The sequence below is a fragment of the Sinohyriopsis cumingii genome, chromosome 12 (assembly GCF_028554795.1).
Source record: "Sinohyriopsis cumingii isolate HCF-2022 chromosome 12, ASM2855479v2, whole genome shotgun sequence".
Taxonomy (NCBI): domain Eukaryota; kingdom Metazoa; phylum Mollusca; class Bivalvia; order Unionida; family Unionidae; genus Sinohyriopsis; species Sinohyriopsis cumingii.
In genome coordinates this window covers 10,752,863-10,775,356 of record NC_142972.1, presented here as the reverse complement: position 1 = coordinate 10,775,356, position 22,494 = coordinate 10,752,863, and the positions used below count along the sequence as shown (strand labels likewise).

The following is a 22,494-nucleotide window of genomic DNA, read 5'->3' as shown; positions in this document are numbered from 1 at the left end:
TAGGTTAGTGTTAGGACTGGTCGAGCTGGTGTCAGGATAATATGACTAGATGGGACATCACTATAAACTGCCACACTGCAAACATCATTGCAAAATGACTGAAAAATTGTTAAAGCTACATTAAAAACTCAAATCTCTCTCTCTCTCTCACACACACACACACACACACACACACACACACACACACACACACACACAACTGAGCTTTGATTTCTTCAAAATAATTCCCTTGGTATGCAAATTTATGTTGATGACACTTTGGCTTAGTTTGATTTTTTACCATTCAGGTGCATTATCATTTGGCAGAGTTGTGGCCCCTGATTGTTAGACACTGCTACTTTTATTTTCACACAATAACTCCCTGAATTACTTTTACTGTATTTCAAGAAAATTTTATCTGCAGTCCTATATTGATGCAAGTTAAGCAGAATTTGATTATCGTTTCCTATATCACCATTTATTGCAGCCACTGAATTTTGGGTTTACTTTTTGTATGCAGCTTGGTATTGATAAGGCCACACTTAGTTTCAATTGCCTGTGTTCCATGTCATCAGTAGTCTCTTCATTTACAAATTATCTTAAATCATTTACAATATCATCATTGTCACCTTGCCTTTTCTTATACTAAAGTACATACTTGTTTTTCTAGAAGAAAATAAAGCAGGGTACATAAGTTCCTGGAATTTGCTTTTCTAATAAACAATTGACCAATATCTAAAATCATGAAGGTTAAATAATTGCTGTAATTTAATGTTAGCAGATAACAGTCATATATGACGAGGAGTAACTATCAAATTTTTCAGATCAAATATGGCTTCTGCTGTGTCTGACTTATTGCCAGATACACAAGGCATACATTTCACTGCCAGGACTACCCTGCCTCGCACCAAGGAGTCAGCTCGACAAAGCACACAGTTTGGCCGCTCATCTTCTCTAGGTGAGTACTCTACTGGGTTAAAAAATTAAAACACTGCAGGTTATAGCATGAGGAGGGTTTTCAAAGATAAATGACAGGGTAGAAAGTGTAAGATGAATGATAGGGTAGAAAGTGCAAGATGAATGATAGGGTAGAAAGTGTAAGGTGAATGGTAGGGTAGACAGTTTAAGATAATAATAGGGTAGAAAGTGTAAGATAATGATAGGGTAGAAAGTGTAAGATAATGATAGGGTAGAAAGTGTAAGATAATCATAGGGTAGAAAGTGTAAGATGAATGATAGGGTAGAAAGTGTAAGATGAATGATAGGGTAGAAAGTGTAAGATAATGATAGGGTAGAAAGTGTAAGATAATGATAGGGTAGAAAGTGTAAGATAATGATAGGGTAGAAAGTGTAAGATGAATGGTAGGGTAGAAAGTGTAAGATAATGATAGGGTAGAAAGTGTAAGATGAATGGTAGGGTAGAAAGTGTAAGATGAATGATAGGGTAGAAAGTGTAAGATGAATGATAGGGTAGACAGTTTAAGATAATGATAGGGTAGAAAGTGTAAGATGAATGGTAGGGTAGAAAGTGTAAGATGAATGGTAGGGTAGACAGTTTAAGATAATGATAGGGTAGAAAGTGTAAGATAATGATAGGGTAGAAAGTGTAAGATAATGATAGGGTAGAAAGTGTAAGATAATGATAGGGTAGAAAGTGTAAGATCAATGGTAGGGTAGAAAGTGTAAGATGAATGATAGGGTAGAAAGTGCAAGATGAATGGTAGGGTAGAAAGTGTAAGATAATGATACGGTAGAAAGTGAAAGATAATGATAGGGTAGAAAGTGTAAGATAATGATAGGGTAGAAAGTGTAAGATAATCATAGGTTAGAAAGTGTAAGATGAATGGTAGGGTAGAAAGTGTAAGATAATGATAGGGTAGAAAGTGTAAGATGAATGGTAGGCTAGAAAGTGTAAGATGAATGATAGGGTAGAAAGTGTAAGATGAATGATAGGGTAGACAGTTTAAGATAATGATAGGGTGGAAAGTGTAAGATGAATGGTAGGGTAGAAAGTGTAAGATGAATGGTAGGGTAGACAGTTTAAGATAATGATAGGGTAGAAAGTGTAAGATAATGATAGGGTAGAAAGTGTAAGATAATGATAGGGTAGAAAGTGTAAGATAATGATAGGGTAGAAAGTGTAAGATCAATGGTAGGGTAGAAAGTGTAAGATGAATGATAGGGTAGAAAGTGCAAGATGAATGGTAGGGTAGAAAGTGTAAGATAATGATAGGGTAGAAAGTGTAAGATAATGATAGGGTAGAAAGTGTAAGATAATGATAGGGTAGAAAGTGTAAGATAATGATAATGTAGAAAGTGTAAGATGAATGATAGGGTAGAAAGTGTAAGATGAATGATAGGGTAGAAAGTGTAAGATAATGATAGGGTAGAAAGTGTAAGATAATGATAGGGTAGAAAGTGTAAGATAATGATAGGGTAGAAAGTGTAAGATGAATGGTAGGGTAGAAAGTGCAAGATCAATGGTAGGGTAGAAAGTGCAATATGAATGGTAGGGTAGAAAGTGTAAGATAATGATAGGGTAGAAAGTGTAAGATAATGATAGGGTAGAAAGTGTAAGATAATGATAATGTAGAAAGTGTAAATGAATGATAGGGTAGAAAGTGTAAGATGAATGGTAGGGTAGAAAGTGTAAGATAATGATAGGGTAGAAAGTGTAAGATGAATGGTAGGGTAGAAAGTGTAAGATGAATGATAGGGTAGAAAGTGTAAGATGAATGATAGGGTAGACAGTTTAAGATAATGATAGGGTAGAAAGTGTAAGATGAATGGTAGGGTAGAAAGTGTAAGATGAATGGTAGGGTAGACAGTTTAAGATAATGATAGGGTAGAAAGTGTAAGATGAATGTTAGGGTAGAAAGTGTAAGATAATGATAGGGTAGAAAGTGTAAGATGAATGATAGGATAGAAAGTATAAGATAAATGATAGGGTAGAAAGTGTAAGATAATGATAGGGTAGAAAGTGTGAGATAATGATAGGGTAGAAAGTGTAAGATAATGATAGGGTAGAAAGTGTAAGATGAATGATATGGTAGAAAGTGTAAGATAATGATAGGGTAGAAAGTGTAAGATAATGATAGGATAGAAAGTGTAAGATGAATGGTAGGGTAGAAAGTGTAAGATAATGATAATGTAGAAAGTGTAAGATAATGATAGGATAGAAAGTGTAAGATAATGATAGGGTAGAAAGTGTAAGATGAATGATAGGGTAGAAAGTGTAAGATAATGATAGGGTAGACAGTGTAGGATTCAAACTGCTTACATGATAAATTTACGTTTGAATGGCAAGTGTGTGAGTAAGTGATGTATTGGTTTGAAATGTAGTTTTGCATGGTTATGGTAACAAGTTGGATTGGTGGCACTAACCAGAGTTTTGTTACTATGACTTTTTGAAAGGGATAACATTTAGTCTTGTGTTTGAAACACTTGAGTGGTTCTATACATAATTGTAGAGTACCATTGATGAGAGATCACATTATGTTTGTTTGGTTAATAAAGCCATGTAAGTCATTTAGTACATTTCACATGAGAGATGTAAGTAATTTAGTACATTTCACATTAGAGATGTAAGTAATTTAGTACATTTCACATGAGAGATGTAAGTCATGTAGTACATTTCACATGAGAGATGTAAGTCATTTAGTACATTTCACATGAGAGATGTAAGTCATTTAGTACATTTCACATGAGAGATGTAAGTCATGTAGTACATTTCACATGAGAGATGTAAGTCATTTAGTACATTTCACATGAGAGATGTAAGTCATTTAGTACATTTCACATGAGAGTTTTGAATAAAAGTCTGGAAAATATCATCCTCTTGATTAGGTTTTGTTCTGAAAGCCTTCTGAAACTACAGTGTGTACTGAAGATTTGCTTACATCAGATAAATAATTCATAGGCTTCATCACTTTGCAGAGTAGCAAAAGGAAAATACATTTGCAAAAAGATGTAACAATGTTTTAGACTCAAAATGTGAACTTAAAAATTGGAAAATTCCCTAAGGGTAATAGAAATATTTATCAACATGTTGAATTAGAACTCTGTGAAAACATAATGCAGTGTTCAGTGTATGCCTCTGTACTATATGATTGTGCATTGACATATAGACCTACCATATACTGTCTTTATCTGTTCGTAATTGTGCAAGATTTTCAGACATATAGATGGTAACGTCTCATTAGAGCGCAAACCATCAGAGCTTATCACACTAGAACGCAAACAATATTTTTGTCCTACTAGAGCTAATCTTATTAGGGTGCATCCCATTAGAGCGTGAAGAACTAGTATCACTAGAGCACGAACAATGAAAAACACATTTGTTAACTGTAACTTTATATTTATTTTAAATGGGTTGATTCAGAATATGGCTAATACCAGTTATCAGTTCAATAGCATCAGTGCTCCCATCGTTGTACATTACCGTCAGTCTCTGAATGCATTTTTCAATGTCCAAATATTTCTTGTTTGGACGTACCACTTCTTGTCCTGCAGTGATTTGCAGTCATGTAACGGCGGAACTTGCCTGCTCATCATGAATTGCTGTAAGTAGACACCAGATGTTCGGATGATGTTTGTTGACCAGACGATTAAAGCGGTTATGCCATCCTTTACAATGATTGTTCATTCGTAGATTGACCTGGTAGACATTCCACATTTGTGTTATATATGTATCTTTATTGTTTTATTCATGTAATTTCGTGTTTGTGCTAGGAATGACCACTTTATATATTTTAATTTGCATTACATTTTTTATCTACTTGTTTATTTGCGTACAAAAAAGAATAAACCGGTGTAAGGTATAATAGTTGTATAAAATTATGTGTATTGATGGTTCTCTGGTTTCTGTCTAGTAATTATTTTCTAATAGTGATGAGACCGCCGTTTTTGTACATATTATAATATATATATAACATCAAACGTGATGGCAATTCAATCTTGTTGAACTTAATTTTTTTCTCTGCGCCCTATTGTGAATGTGCTCTAGTGATATTTTTTGCGCCCTAATGGGATTAGCCCTAATGAGAAAACAAAAATTTTCAGTGCCTCACTGAGCGGCGCTCAAATGAAATGTGCTCTAGTGAGACCAAACCACATAGACATACCATATACTGTCTTTATCTGTTTGTAATTGTAAAAGATTTTCAGACACATAGACCTAGCACATGCTGTCTTTATCTGTTTGTAAATGTACAAGATTTTCAGACATATAGACCTACCACATTCTGTCTTTATCTCATTGTAATTGTACAGGATTTTCAGACACATAGACATACCATATACTGTCTTTATCTGTTTGTAATTGTACAAGATTTTCAGACACATAGACATACCATATACTGTCTTTATCTCTTTGTAATTGTACAAGATTTTCAGACATATAGACCTACCATATTCAGTCTTTATCTCTTTGTAATTGTACAGGATTTTCAGACACATAGACATACCATATACTGTCTTTATCTGTTTGTAATTGTACAAGATTTTCAGACACATAGACATACCATATACTGTCTTTATCTCTTTGTAAATGTACAAGATTTTCAGACATATAGACCTATCATATTCAGTCTTTATCTCTTTGTAATTGTACAGGATTTTCAGACACATAGACATACCATATACTGTCTTTATCTGTTTGTAATTGTACAAGATTTTCAGACACATAGACATACCATATACTGTCTTTATCTCTTTGTAAATGTACAAGATTTTCAGACATATAGACCTACCATATTCAGTCTTTATCTCTTTGTAATTGTACAGGATTTTCAGACACATAGACATGCCATATACTGTCTTTATCTGTTTGTAACTCTACAAGATTTTCTGATAATCTCATATTGGATAAACAAGATTATAGTTAGGGATGACTGGACTATATTGGTTAAATAGGGTTAGGGTTAGGGATGACTGGACCATATTGGATAAACAGGGTTAGGGTTAGGGATGACTGGACCATATTGGTTAAACAGGGTTAGAGATGACTGGACTATATTGGTTAAACAGGGTTAGGGTTAGGGATGACTGGACCATATTGGATAAACAGGGTTAGGGTTAGGGATGACTGGACCATATTGGATAAACAGGTATAGGGTTAGGGATGACTGGACCATATTGGATAAACAGGGTTAGGGATGACTGGACCATATTGGATAAACAGGGTTAGGGTTAGGGATGACTGGACCATATTGGTTAAACAGGGTTAGGGTTAGGGATGACTGGACCATATTGGATAAACAGGGTTAGGTTTAGGGATGACTGGACCATATTGGATAAATAGGGTTAAGGATGTCTTGACCATATTGGATAAACAAGATGAATGTTAGAAAAACATTATTATATTTATTTAGGAACTTTGAAGATTATAATCATCCTTCAGTGTCAGTATTAGCTTTTAGAAGAAATTTAGAATCTCCCTAATCTGTCTATTACTGAGACATGTACTTATTGTGTTTCAGGTTCTCCAGCAGAAGTAGGGGCCCTTAGTCCCAATGCTAGCCTGTCTAGTATTGAGATTGAGGCCCTCATGAGGGAGAAGGTGAGGGCCAAAGCTGACAGCATCAAACAGGTAGGCAGCACAACAGTTACAAAGTTGAGTTTTTTCTCCAATATCCCAATATCTTTTTGTAAAGGTATGGCAAACTATACTTGTATATGGTGTTAATATTTGTCAGTAACATGAGGTATCAATTGATCTCTCAGCTACAGCATATGTTCATCAGCTATGGGCTAGCAAAACATTCCATTACAGCATATCAATCAGCTATGGGCTAGCAAAACATTCCATTACAGCATATCAATCAGTTATGGGCTAGCAGACATTCCATTACAGCATATAAATCAGTTATGGGCTGGCAGACATTCCATTACAGCACATCAATCAGTTATGGGCTAGCAGACATTCCATTACAGCACATCAATCAGTTATGGGCTAGCAAAACATTCCATTACAGCACATCAATCAGTTATGGGCTAGCAAAACATTCCATTACAGCATATCAATCAGTTATGGGCTAGCAGACATTCCATTACAGCATATCAATCAGTTATGGGCTAGCAAAACATTCCATTACAGCATATCAATCAGTTATGGGCTAGCAGACATTCCATTACAGCACATCAATCAGTTGTGGGCTAGCAGACATTCCATTACAGCACATCAATCAGTTATGGGCTAGCAGACATTCCATTACAGCATATCAATCAGTTATGGGCTAGCAGACATTCCATTACAGCATATCAATCAATTATGGGCTAGCAAAACATTCCATTACAGCATATCAATCAGTTATGGGCTAGCAAAACATTCCATTACAGCATATCAATCAGCTATGGGCTAGCAAAACATTCCGTTACAGCATATCAATCAGCTTTGGGCTAGCAAACATTAATCTACTTAACTGTTGACCAGTCTGATCTTGGTATGCATGTTTATCTATGCGTAGCAGACATTCCATTTACAGCAGATGTTAATTATCTACGCTTAGCAGATATTCCATGTACAGCAGACATTAATCAGCTATGGGCTACCAGAAATTCCACTCAAATGTTGACCAGTCTGATCTGGGTGTGAATGTTTACCTAAATACATATTTTACAGGTATAATTTGATGGTCAGGAAAGACTTTGTCTAACTGAGGTGGTCATCTGAGCAATTTTGGGTCCTTAGCATATACAATTTAAAATCTTTATAACTTGTTACATTTTCTTCCAGTCTTTATGAAATTTTCACAACTTACTTAAATGTATTCTGTAAATAACTATGTTTTCAGTTGTTGTTGTTGTTGTTGTGGGGTTTAATGCCATTTTTCAGCACACGATAGGCTATGCATGGCGGCCAGTATTAATGGTGGAGGAAGAACCCGGCAAAACCCCGGAAAGAACCACCGACCCACAAGAAGCTACTGGCATGCTTTCTCACATATCCACATTTGCTGAATCCTGGACTTGAACCCACGCAGACAGAGGTGAGATGGCAGTGATCCGTAACGGAGAGTGCTTTAGACCACTCGGCCACTCGGGGCCCCTGTGTTTTCAGTAGGAAACACTATGCTATGCTAATAAGTTGACAGATCATTTTTTTTCAAATCAGAGAGATCAGTTCTTGAAAACATTTTTTAATACAAATCTCTGTGTATATGTTAGTGTAGAAGCATAATTACCTAGTAATATTGAACCATACAATCTAAGGAATGGACAACAAGAGACCATCTAGTTAGACGAAGTTGGTGGAGTCCCATAGTAATCATGTCCATCAGCCTGTTAACAATTTCATTTCTGAAAGGTAATTTAACTTAGAAAGAATGTAATTTCCATCAGTCATCATTTACAACTGTTGTGACCCTTCATCTCCCATCCTTCTGACTTTTGTTTCCACAACTTAACTTTTCCAAGTATTCTTTACTTTCAACCAAATTCGGTATGCAGCTTAATTTTACCAAGTAGTGTTTCAACCAAATTTAGTATGCTGCTTTGTGATGATAAGACTTTGAATGATTCAATTTCCAGCACTCCACAACATCATTTACAAGAGTTATGTCCCCTGATATCCAGACCTCCAGACTTGCGTTTCCACTGCATAGCTTTACCACGGATTGTTGGGTTTCATCCAGATTGACATACAGCTTTACAGTGACATTGAATAGCCAATTTCTAGTGTTCCACAACATTTACTGGAGTTAAGGCCCCTTATACCCAATTCCCCAGCTTTGGATTATGCAGCATAATTTTACTATGAATATTTTTATAATTTAAATTAAATTTGCCAAGCACCTTCATCTGGTATGACCTTGAACTAGTTTTATTTCTAGCATTTCATAGCATCATTTTTAGGAGTTATGGGCCCTGATTGCCTCTCTTCGTGTGTTTGGTTTCCATAGTATTACTTTACCAATGATTGATATATTTCAGCCAGATCTGATGTTTGGCTTTATTTTGTTGAGACCTTATAATGAATTTAATTTCCAGTATTTCATATCATCATTTAGAAGAGTTAGAGATCTCAGCATTTTCTCCTGACTTCATTTCCTGCAACACCAGGTTTAATGCACACACACACACACACACACACACACACACACACACACACACACACACGGAGGTGTCCATTTTGTCCCAGGATCCTTCCTATCATGATGTTTTAGCTGATAAGGTCTTGTCCTTTTTGAAAGAGTGTTTCTTCTTTTAAAAAATTGTACTTTTTATGTTACGGATTTGACCATATTTTGCTTTTATCATTGTTTTGAATAATGTTTTAATAATATATATCCAGGATTGTGTTATTAAACTATATATACACATACCTAGCCTTTGAAAACACTTGGATATGCCAGCTATGTCTGATGATAACAATATTTTGACCAGCAAAAAAATTACCCTTGTCAGACATTTATAGCAATCAATGTTTTTCTTTTTCTTATATTTAATTTCATAACTGTAAAAGTGAATAATTTCAAACCCCTTATCTAACAAAACAATCACAGGATGGGAAATGTGTGACAGATGTGGAGTTATCATGTTTCTAAATGTCTATCAATAATCTACATTTTTTAATAACATCATAGGAAAGGCACAGCATCGTTATATTTGTTGGAGTTATCATGTTTCTAAATGTCTATAAATAATCTACATTTTCCACATCAAGCACTAGCTCTATGTTGGAAGCTCAAGATTTTAGAGATAAAAGTCTTACAGATGTATCACTGGAGTTTGATATTTCATGCTTAAAAAACAACTAAGCATTCTGTTGGAAAAGTTGATAAAATCCTAAAGAAAACTAAATTGACAGATAATTAAAAACCTAATACAGAAAATTTTAATGTTTTGATTGGCTTACATGTTTTCACTAAATATTCAAAGATTATAAAGATCAGGACAAAATTATTAAAACATAATTTATTAGAAAAAAATGATAAATATAATATCTGTTGCTACATTAACTTGGTGTTCAACATTTTAATTTTTTTTTCCATCTCAACTCTAGAATTTGTGCTAAATGTCTACAGTTGGTCTATTTCCAAAAATAATATACATGTAAATATTACAAAGATGTAGGAATTGCAAAAATATTAGAGACATTTAAAAGAAAGTTAGATGTATGAATTATGTTTGGAAAAAATTAAGTTTTAACAACATTTTTCCACTATGTAACCTTGTAATCCTGTAAGTCTAAACTACCCTGTATATTAAAGGAAGAGTAAAAATAAGGTTTCTTGTATGCTGTAATTTGTTGTGATGTTTGATTGGGATAATTTATAGTTGCAATTGTTGAGAAACCAAAGAAAATGCAGAGATGAAGCTAGGCTTACTTTTTTAATGTTATGGATAAGGACTGTGATACACATAAAGGGCTTAGTTGCATATCAGCACAATCCTGGCTATAATAAAATTCATACAGGTCATGTAGGCGTTTAGAACTATTTCAGCAATAGGCATACTTTTTAAAAAATTTTGGCACATACCTTTGAAAGGCAATTATTCTCTTTATTTATATCCTCATAAATCCATATTCCTTTGGCCGGTCATTATTTATACTGCCTGAGAAATACATTATGTGGACATTTTCTGATGATGCTAACAACTTAAAGGTGTGACCCAGTATCAACCAGATTGAATGTCATGAGTTGTGATATCACAATGAAAGCAGCCCACATTGAAAACAAATTCTTACTACTCTGTTATTTGTTATAATCATCCTGCCATTTTCTTGACCCAGTTTAGTACCTAGATGCCATTGCAAAAGTCCATAGCAATCAATAATTTTCATCTGGAAGTTTTTTTAATGACATTTGAGGTACAGGGTATTCAACATTTAGGATTAAATATGCTTTGGTTAAACTATTCTGGTATTAAATTTTATAGTAACAGTTAAAATTTTATTAAATTTTTGTAAATGCACCTACATGACCTGTATTTCTTTTACTATATGTAATGCCAACAAAAGGTGGTTATCAACAGTGGCAATGTGGAACACCTTATCAGATTCTCGGGGAAAAAATCTTCCAGGCAAAATAAATTTCCACCATGAGATGAAAAGTAAATGGTAAAAGATGTTCCAAAAACTTACAAAAAGGCAAAAAGAGGTAAATTTATTATAAAATACAAGATCTATATTTTTCTATCTGAACCTCAATCACTTGCAGAGTGCAAGACCTCATTTGGAACATCATCACAAGATGCATTCTACAGCAAAATGGCAATATTGAACACTTTTAATTTTATGCTCAGTTTGTTAATTAATGTATAATCACAGTCTACCTGAATTGTTGACTGCCTCCATTAATTGCCTCTTATCATGATGCTGCATCAGGAATTTTTTGTTTTTTAGTACTTTGAATACATCATTGGCTATATTGTGCTAAAGTAATTGTAGCCAAGTACCTCTCCCAAAGATACGCCCAGGATGCCAACCCTATCTGGCCTGCAATCCTTGGATTCTGAGTCTGAAGCTATATTTTGTATCCCTGAATACTAAGCATCCATAATGGAATCCAACATATTCATTTGATTTCACAGAAAGACCTATCTTAATTATCAATGACAACTTGCACTGTGTAAATTCCTCTAGTGTTTTCACAGTCACTTATATCTTCTCTTAGTGGGTGCTAAAACAGCTAAAGATAAAAGTATAATCCATTGTAGAATACCACAAATGCTAAATCCATTGTAGAATACCCCATTATGCTAAATCCATTGTAGAATACTCCATTATTCTAAATCCATTTTAGAATACACCAGTATGATAAATCCACTGTGGAGTACACAAGTATGCTAAATTCATTGTAGAATACTCCATTATTCTAAATCCATTGTAGAATATACCAGTATGCTAAATCCATTGTAGAGTACTCCATTATTCTAAATCCATTGTAGAATACAACAGTATGCTAAATCCATTGTAGAATACACCAGTATGCTAAATCCATTGTAGAATATGCCAGTATACTAAATCCATTGTAGAATACACCAGTATGCTAAATTCATTGTAAAATACACAAGTATGCTAAATCCATTGTGGAATACACCAGTATGCTAAATCCATTGTGGAATCTCCCAGTAAGCTAAATTCATTGTAGAATACTACATTTTGCTAAATCCATTGTAGAGTACACTTGTATGTTAAATTCATTGTAGAATACCCCAGTATGCTAAATCCATTGTAGAATATATCAGTATGCTAAATCCATTGTAGAATACACCAGTATGCTAAATCCATTGTAGAATACATCAGTGTGCTAAATCCATTTTAGAATACACCAGTATGCTAAATCCATTGTATAATACCCCAGTATGTTAAATCCATTGTAGAATACACCAGTATGCTAAATCCATTGTAGAATACACCAGTATGCTAAATCCATTGTAGAAAACCCCAGTATGCTAAATCCATTGTAGAATACACCAGTATACTAAATCCATTGTAGAATACACCAGTATGCTAAATCCATTGTAGAATACACCAGTATGCTAAATCCATTGTAGAATACACCAGTATGCTAAATCCATTGTAGAATACACCAATATGCTAAATCCATTGTAGAATACACCAATATGCTAAATCCATTGTAGAATACACCAGTATGCTAAATCCATTGTAGAATACACCAGTATGCTAAATCCATTGTATAATACCCCAGCATACTAAATCCATTGTAGAATACACCAGTATGCTAAATCCATTGTAGAATACACCAGTATGCTAAATCCATTGTAGAATACACCAGTATGCTAAATCCATTGTAGAATACACCAGTATGCTAAATCCATTGTAGAATACACCAGTATGCTAAATCCATTGTAGAATACACCAGTATGCTAAATGTACTGTATAATACCCCAGTATGTTAAATCCATTGTAGAAAACCCCAGTATGCTAAATCCATTGTAGAATACACCAGTATGCTAAATCTATTGTAGAATACACCAGTATGCTAAATCCATTGTAGAATACACCAGTATGCTAAATCCATTGTATAATACCCCAGCATACTAAATCCAGTGAAGAATACCCACAACAGACTTTCCACAAGAGTGAAAAATAAAAGTCCATTAAAAATTAACTCCTAACTGAAATCCATTATTTTTTGTAAGGGGACATGGTGTTACTTTATTCAAAGGGATAGAAAGTTGAGAAGAAATTGTTTATTTTTGGATGGTTCATATTATTTATTTTTTATTCCATTTTTCTCTTGTCCTGTATTGATGGTGTGAGTTTGTATCACGATAATGCCATCTTCATTGATGCTTCAGTGATATTGGACTTGCCCTATTTCAGTACACATCTTTAGCAGCCTTTGCTATCTTTCACATGGGGAAGGGGAAAACACTTGATGTAAGGATCAAAGGTCAAAGGTCAATATCACTACGATCAAAACAAGGACATTTTTATGTAAAATATTTTAAATTGCTGACTATATATTGGCACCAGGCATTCCAGTTTTTTTATACTGGTTATGGAAGGAAATAAGCTACAGGTGTTATAAATCTTCTGGATCAAGGTCACGATAACTTTTTAAAAAAAAACAGGTTTTTGGTTAGTGCCATTGTTGAGAGTAGAACAAGCCCTGCATGTGATGTGTGTGTGTGTGTGTGTGTGTGTGTGTGTGTGTGTGTGTGTGTGTGTGTGTGTATATATAACATTGGTACTATTTATGATAACTAGTATTGCATTTTAATATTCAGGAACTTTTAACCTCAAAAGAATACTCCTCCATGTTCTAATAATGTTATATGTTTTTGTCTCACCTGCCACAGCATGTTAAATAATGCCTGCCAGTGATTTGGCAGCACTGGCAGTGGTGGTAGTAGTATTTGTGCCAGTGTTGTGCTTCTCTATTCATTGGCATTAGTGGCAGTGGTATTTGTGTCAGTGTTATGATTCTCTATTCATTGGCAATGATGACAGTGTTATTTGTGTCAGTGTTATGCTTCTCTATTCATTGTCAATAGTGGCAGTGGTATTTGTGTCAGTGTTATGATTCTCTATTCATTGGCAATGATGACTGGTATTTGTGTCAGTGTTATGATTCTCTATTCATTGGCAATGATGACACTGGTATTTGTGTCAGTGTTATGATTCTCTATTCATTGACAATGATGACAGTGGTATTTGACTCAATATTTAGATACTCTGTTTAAAGTCAGATACAGCAGGTTATATCATACAGCATTCTTCAGAACTGTCGTTTATACAGACAATCTTATTTATCTCAAACAAACTGTTGTTTGTACAGCCAGTCTCATTTATCTTATACAAACTGCCAATCTCATTTATCTCATACAAATTGTTTATAGTGTTTGTCTGATACAAATTATTGCTGATTAACAGCCGATCTCATTTATACCATATGAATATTGTTTATATAGCGAATGTCATTTACCTCATAAAAACTATTGCGGATACAGCCAATCTCATATACCTCATACAAATTATTGCTGATACAGTCAATCTCATTTACCTCATACAATCTATTGCTGATACAGCCAATCTCATTTACCTCATAAAAACTATTGCTGATACAGCCAATCTCATATACCTCATACAAATTATTGCTGATACAGCCAATCTCATATACCTCATACAAATTATTGCTGATACAGTCAATCTCATTTACCTCATACAATCTATTGCTGATACAGTCAATCTCATTTACCTCATAAAAACTATTGCTGATACAGCCAATCTCATTTACCTCATGCAATCTGTTGCTGATACAGCCAATCTCATTTACATTTTTCAGTCTGTTGCAGTTAAATTGATGACTTGAATTCCTGTTGAACTCTGCCAGATTTAAAGAATATTTTTGTAAATAAGGGTTAGATTAAGAAGTTTAAATTGTTAGTCAAATTGTTTATCTGGCATTTTCATATAAAAATAAGGTAACAAGTCTTTCAGGTGCATATCTTAAGTATATTTTTGTTCATGTTAAATATTCAGATCCTGAAATAACAGTTTCAGTCATTTGCTTGTTACAGAGATATTATTTCAGAGATGGGTTAGTTTATTGTTATCATGTAAATTAAACATACATTTTTTTTAACACTATGCCTTCATATATTCATTTATTTATTGGATATTCTGAGGGAAATAATTTTTATAATTCACTGGAGTGAAATAATATCAATAATTTTCCACCACCATCAATAGACACTGATTACATTATGTAGAGGAAATTTGAAGGTATTTTTAGAAGTTTGCAATGTCTGGTGGTAACTAAGTTCCAATCTATCTCGATGCAAATTAATTTTATTTCATAATGTCCTATTTTACTTTGATTTGGGAATTATGTTACTGCTTTTATTTTCTGTGTAACTATTCACAAACACAGCAAAACATAATTGGTAAACTGATTACATCACATTGGATCATGTAAGAATTCCACTACTTGAATCTGTTATACATATTTACATATTGGGTTTTTCACCCAGTAAGATGAGATATATGTTATTCTCTCATTGTAAGCAAATATCTTATGTGCATATGTGGTTTTCTATATAGTAAATTTCATGCTCAATTTATCTTTTATAACATAATGTAAATATTTAATAAATCTTTGAGTGTTTGTTTCTTCAGCCATTCTCTGTGTATTTATGATAAACACAGGATTCAAGAGCTAAACATGCCCACTGTATACCAATATAGCAATGATAATTTTTATCAAATAAAAATATTTTACCCTTGCCTTGCACCAAAATTTTGCCCCCTCACCCATTTTCCTGATTCTACAAATAACTGGTTAATGAATTTTGCCCCCTCACCCATTTTCCTGATTCTACAAATAACTGTGTATGGTAGGTTAATGAATTTTGCCCCCTCACCCATTTTCCTGATTCTACAAATCACTGGTTCATGAATTTTGCCCCCTCAGCCATTTTCCTGATTCTACAAGTAACTGTGTATGGTAGGTTAATGAATTTTGCCCCCTCACCCATTTTCCTGATTCTATAAATAACTGTGTATGGTAGGTTAATGAATTTTGCCCCCTCACCCATTTTCCTGATTCTATAAATAACTGTGTATGGTAGGTTATGTTAATCTTACTGAGATGTAGCTCTTTTTTTCTTCTTCATCTCAAACAATCTTTTTGAAGTGAGTTTTTAAGCACATCCAACTGATCATGTTAATGTCATTACACATCTCTGCTTACCTTATATATCTTCTATGTTTTTCATGTCATTTCTAATGTGTAAGTCTCACTGCTATCTTTTTTAACATTTGCTACAGTGGGCATAATAGGTTGTTTTGGGTTTATTTAGGAGAATTTTGTGCTTGTAGTTTTATTTATTGCAAATCAGAGATGTGTCCATATAGCATGCCATCCCCTGCCACTGTGATGCAATTAAGAAAAGCTTGATTCATTCTGCAAGTGCAATGTGCGAAGTCAAACAAGGGCCATAACTTAAGTTAGAAATTTATCTAGCAAATAATGAAAATGAAATTTTTGACATTGACTTTTTTAAATACAAAGGCTTCTTAATATAGGTTTCAATCCATGAAGTCCTTTAAAAGTTATTGAAGGAAACAACAATTTTGATGAGCAAACAGGACAGGGGGACAGGATAGGACAGGCTGGACTTATATAAGGGTAAAATAAGGTGTACCATTCATAGATATTCATTATGATACTTTATTTCTGTTAAGACCATCAAGTCATTTTTTCCTTGAATGCAATGTAACTAATATGTAAGAAAACTGTGGTGTTGTGACAGCTATTGACAAAAAGCAAAAAATTAGTTTTGGGAAAGTGTTTCAGGATTCTTTATTCTTTCTGTGTATTCATGAGCAGCTTGTGTGTATTTACAATGTACTGGTGTGTATTCACACCCTGTTTGTGTGTATTCACAATATACTAGTGTGTATTCACACCCTGTTTGTGTGTATTCACAAAGCACTTGTGTGTATTCATCAACTTTTAGTGTATATTAATTTTCTGAAAGTTCTGTTTATTTAATAACTCCTCCACAAACAAAAGTACCTACATTTTGGGGTTATCTGTTTATGTAAGTATGAAAACTGCAGACTGTGAATTCTCAGATAGCACTGATATTCTTTCATACAATAGATACTATACTAAAATTATATTCTTTTATACAATAGATAATATACTAAAATGACACAATGATTCAGAACCTAATTGTTGTAGAATATCGCTAATTAGATGTAATGAATGCCAGTTTTATGTTCAGATTTTTGGAATAAATTAGGCACCATTTGTATACATAGTGTATTCATAGTGTGAAATTCATACATTGGTATTTAAAAGCCTTGAAATTTGATAATATCAGGCACAAGTATTTAAAAGCCTTGAATTGTGATAATAATAACTGTTAAGCATTAAATTACTGTTTTGTTTTAGATGCTATGATAGGTATGTGAATAAACAGATTGTGACTTCCCAATGGCTGACTTGTGTATTGCTGTGTCATGTATATTGCATGCCAACAAAGGGGTGTAATATAGATTCTTGTGTTAACTTACCTTATGTACAGTGTTCATTGTTTGAACTGTCTTTTATTGTTAGTTATGGGACATTTTCTTATTATGCTAACACTGGTCAAGGGACCATATAATGTACATATTATTGGTGATGGTCTCTAACATAGAATACAGGTTTTTTAGTCATATTAAATTTACAAATTTCAGTATTATTAATGCTTAACATGCCATTGAAGATATTCTTGAAACAGCCTTTTTACTGTTTGAGTTTTGTGTTTATAATGATGAAATACATATCAAATTTTTCAAAGCAAACACCTTTTCTGTTTGTCAGTTTCTTGAACAGTGACCAGATCATTTGAAATGCAAATTAAATGTTGAAAAGCCATAATATTTCCCATAATAATTTCCATATATATGTGTATTTATAAGTCATCTCATTTTCCATGCTAAGTTCCATGGATAAATAGATTTATAAATTTTGCAGTGTAAGTTTCACTGATACATGTATTTATAAGTCTTCAAATTTTCCATCATAAATTCTATGGATACATGTATTTATAAGTCTTCAAATTTTCCATCATAAATTCTGTGGATACATGCATTTATAAGACACTCTCTAAAATAGCTCTAATTCAGTCTTGGTCTAACATTAGTTAGAATGGACTATATAAAAAAACAAAGGTAGATTCTTCATCTTGTATTGACTTAACATGCTTTTGGAAAAGGGGTACATAGAGGATGGTCAGGGAAATTTGTCACACTTCTGTGCATACTGACATGTCTTAATCCTTTTGTTCACACTGAAATTAGATTTTGGTCTGTAATAAATGGTCAACAAATCATAGTGTTCTTACAGGATCAGTTAGACATATATAAAAGAAATGTTTTTCCCTCCTCTAGTTTTTTTATGGGATCAGTTAGACAAATAAAACAAATGTAGACATATTAACAGTGGTTACGCTTTATGTAAAAGAGAGGTTTCAATCATTTTTAGAGCATAGTTTAATAGAAAACACCACAAACAAGTCTCAAACAATACATTTGTATCTTTTATAGGCAATTTACAGAATTATTACATCTTTACCCTTTTTCTTTAATGTTGTCATACTTCATGTTTAGATTTATGTGAAAGGGTTTATATTTCTAATGTTTTTTGTGCAATTCCTTATATTTAAAGTTTTAGAACTTTACTTTAATCAGTAATAAATAGCCATGAGTGTGTTGATGTGCCATTAAATGTCGATACTTACATACATATTGTTTAACAGAAGCTGATAAAATTTGTTAAGAAAATAACTTTTAAGAAATCATTTGAAATGTAGATTGTCGTTAATTTATATGAAATATATCATTTTGTCAAAACAATTACATAAATTTATGAGATAATCTTGTAAAACTTGTACTTGTTCTTTTACTATCCTATTTAAATTTTACTTAGTTAATTTATTTTTTTGCACATGACAGATCATATTGCTGTTTTTTATTCCAATATAGTACTAATACATTTGCCAATACATAGTACTAATACATTTTCTTTACAATAAAGTCTAAACATTAGTTTAAAATGTGCAAACAAAGTCACTTGCCTGCTGAAAAATGTTTCAATTTGCTACTATATTTAAGTAATTGAAAATGCCAATTCAGTTATTTTAAATAATCTAAAATCCCCACTCAATTAATTTTTTAATGTCAATTAGAAATGATTTTTCACTTAAGTCTTTTATGCAGGGCTCCTTTGTCTATTTTGTGAGATTTGTGCCAAATTACATAACAGAATATCACAAGATTTAAATACAATTATACTTTTGTATAGGGATGGGGACCTTGACAGTACAAATGTAATATGTTTGTTTGGCACCACTGCAGTCTAGAGTTCAATCCTCAGTTAGAACACATGCATGGGTGTGTGGTCCTCCATCCAATCCCAAGGTTTCCTTTTAGTTCTTTGGTTTTCTTCACCACTAAGAATCAAGTATGACAACCAAACACATTGTGAACGTTTCATATAAATTGTTTTACTTCTGTTGCAGTACAACTGCTGTGAAATAAATACAACTTTAAAAATATACTGAATACGACGTACAGTACTTCACTATAACAATGACAAGGCTGTTCAAGAAAAATGAAAACCTCTCAAAATAAAACTTTATCTTACATGCATATATTGAGAATATTTCAGGATGCACTTAACAGACAAATTTCTCTGTTATTTAGTTTCTGTGACTAACATTGTCTCTTTTATTTCAGGCATTTCTAACCTATGATGCTGATCAGAATGGTAGTGTTACTAAGGGGGAATTCCGCAGAGTTTTGGAATCCTTTTGTTTTCCCATGACAACAAGCCAATTTGAGGCAGTATTGGCCAAGGTATTCAGAATGACTTGGCCAATTCATTTTTTGCCCCTTTTTTGACATAATAATTTAACTAGTTTTATAAAATAGGTAACAATTTGACAGTTTTCACTATTTCTTTACACGCATGTGAATTTTCATGGAATATCACTGATAAATTTCCATACTTTAACTGCACCAATAAATGTAACCTACTAAAATTTTTATGATAAATGCGTTTGAAACCTTAAACAGTACCTTATTTAAGGTACATATTAACAATCACAGCTTGGGTTTATATACTTGATTTTTTTTAATGCACTTTATCCCATTTATTTTAATAAATTGTCAAGTGATATGAGCTGACACTAAAAATAAGCCAAAAGTTTGCTAAGATTGCTTTTTATGCTTCATTGATAGGCATAAAACCATTTGCACACATTATGCATGATCATGAAAAATAGTCAGTTAGTAAAACATAATGTGCTGAGTTTTTATTGAACTCTGCCGTGAGATTTAGAAATCAGCCAAATGAAAGAAAGTCTTATACTTTTTACAGGTTATAAAAATTGATATAAACTATATTTAATTGGCAATACAATCACTGACTGCTTCAAGAGGTCAAATTTTGTGTGGAATGTTGATTTGCAGCCAGAAATTTTGGTAGCTTTTTAAAAGTAATTAATAATTAATTGTTTAATGTTGTACAAGATTTAAGTTTTAGATGGGTGTAGTATTGGCATAAGAAAATTGACAGGTAATGTATTACAGCACCTAGATGCTTTATCTGCTTCAGTCTCTGGCCATACCTTGACAGAGATTTTGTCCCATCTGCTTCAGTCTGTGTCCATTCCTTGACGGAGAGATTTTGGCACATCTCTTCATTTTTTAGTGTGATGAATGACGACTTACTGTTTTGCAGAATTTAAAATCATAATTACCAGCATTTTCTTGCAAAATATTATGTCAGTATTTTTGTTATTACTTTTCATCCTAGTGTCAAAACCAATAGATAAACCATGGGTTGCAAAAAGGATATCCTGCTTTTGTCTGCTTATCAATTTTTGCATTTTAGTAACAGAGAAAATTCAGTTATGTTTCATCAGAGACAAATTTATCTTCACTATCAATTAGTTTATTGCATTGTTTAATATATTCAGAGGAACTCATGCTTTGAACTTATTATTTCTTATTACATTCCAGTCAGTGGAAATCAGGCTTTGAACTTATTATTTCTTATTACATTCCATTCAGGGGAACTCATGCTTTGAACTTCTTATTTCTTATTACATTCCATTTAGTAGAACTCATGCTTTGAACTTCTTATTTCTTATTACATTCCATTCAGTGGAACTCATGCTTTGAACTTATTATTTCTTATTACATTCCATTCAGTGGAACTCATGCTTTGAACTTATTATTTCTTATTACATTCCATTCAGTGGAACTCATGCTTTGAACTTATTATTTCCTGTTATATTCCTATCAGGTGAACTCATGCTTTGAACTTATTATTTCCTGTCATATTCCTATCAGGTGAACACTTCATTAAGATAGTTTTTCATATGATGAAACTTGGATTTTATCTGGCCACAGTAACAAGGACAAAAGGCATTCACATTTTAAACTGAAGGGTTTGTGCTAGAAACTTCTCCTCAAGAACAGTAATCTGCAGAAAAGTATGCTGCCCTCCAGACCAGACAGACAAATGCACACACATTTATGCATGTTAAAAACTAGATGTTTGTGATATGTGTAAGGATTGTGTTTAGTTATTTAGTGTGAGGTAGAAAAAGACGGTGCATGAGTTACTGTAATAACAGCATGATTGGGGTGGGTGGGCACATTCCACTTTCTGCCATTTCCCCCATATTTATGTCAAATTTGCAATAATGCATTAATCTACCTTAGCAAATAACCTTCAGCTCACACAGCTAATTAGCTTTCAGATGATGCCACAAATTAGCCTTAGATGACTGCTAATTAGCCTTCAGATGACACAGCTAATTAGCATTCAAATGACACAGCTAATTAGCCTTTAGATGATACAGCTAATTAGCTCCGATGGCACAGCTAATTAGCACTCAAATGACACAGCTAATTAGCCTTTAGATGATACGTCTAATTAGCTCAGATGGCACAGCTGATTAGCACTCAAATGACACAGCTAACTAGCCTTTAGATGATACAGCTAATTAGCTCAGATGGCACAGCTAATTAGCCTTTAGATGATACAGCTAATTAGCTCAGTGGCACAGCTAATTAGCACTCAAATGACACAGCTAGTTATCCTTTAGATGATACAGGATTTGCATGCATAAAACAGATTACATATTGTCCTCTTTTCTTGGAAAAAAGTTTGTTAATGAAAGTATCTAAATAAGAAAGAACATTGCTTGTAAGCCTAAAATAAAACTGAACGTGAATTTAATCATTTCTTGTTTTCTATAATTCGACTTTTACAAAGGACCCCATCACAGACATATGAGTCTTATAATGCAGTGTATACAAATTTAATGTCACACTGGTTCATCCTGAACAGAATCTGCCATAACATGGCATCATGCACCAAGTAAAGGAAAGAAGCAAATAAAGAGATATATGTTGATTATATACCTTAAGCCAAATGTCCTAGATCAGCTTGTTCCATATCAACCCTAACTGGTATATATAGCACACTTTAAGTGTTTTTGAACAAGTGCCCTCTTGCGAATGAAAGAATTTTT

General features: G+C 33.2%; 1 protein-coding gene across 3 annotated transcripts in view; it reads left to right on the top strand.

Moving 5' to 3' along the window:
- LOC149785999 (EF-hand calcium-binding domain-containing protein 6-like) overlaps positions 1-22,494 on the top strand; it is a 172,160-nt gene that overhangs the window by 6,537 nt on the left and 143,129 nt on the right. Inside the window, exons 2-4 of one of the 3 annotated variants that reach the window (XM_089976280.1) lie at positions 804-937; positions 6,459-6,568; positions 19,685-19,804. In XM_089976280.1, the coding sequence (XP_089832406.1) occupies positions 811-937; positions 6,459-6,568; positions 19,685-19,804 (357 nt within the window). In that variant the 5' untranslated portion in view covers positions 804-810. The remainder of the gene's footprint in view (positions 1-803; positions 938-6,458; positions 6,569-19,684; positions 19,805-22,494) is intronic. The other 2 variants (XM_089976282.1, XM_089976281.1) reach the window with 2 other exon arrangements.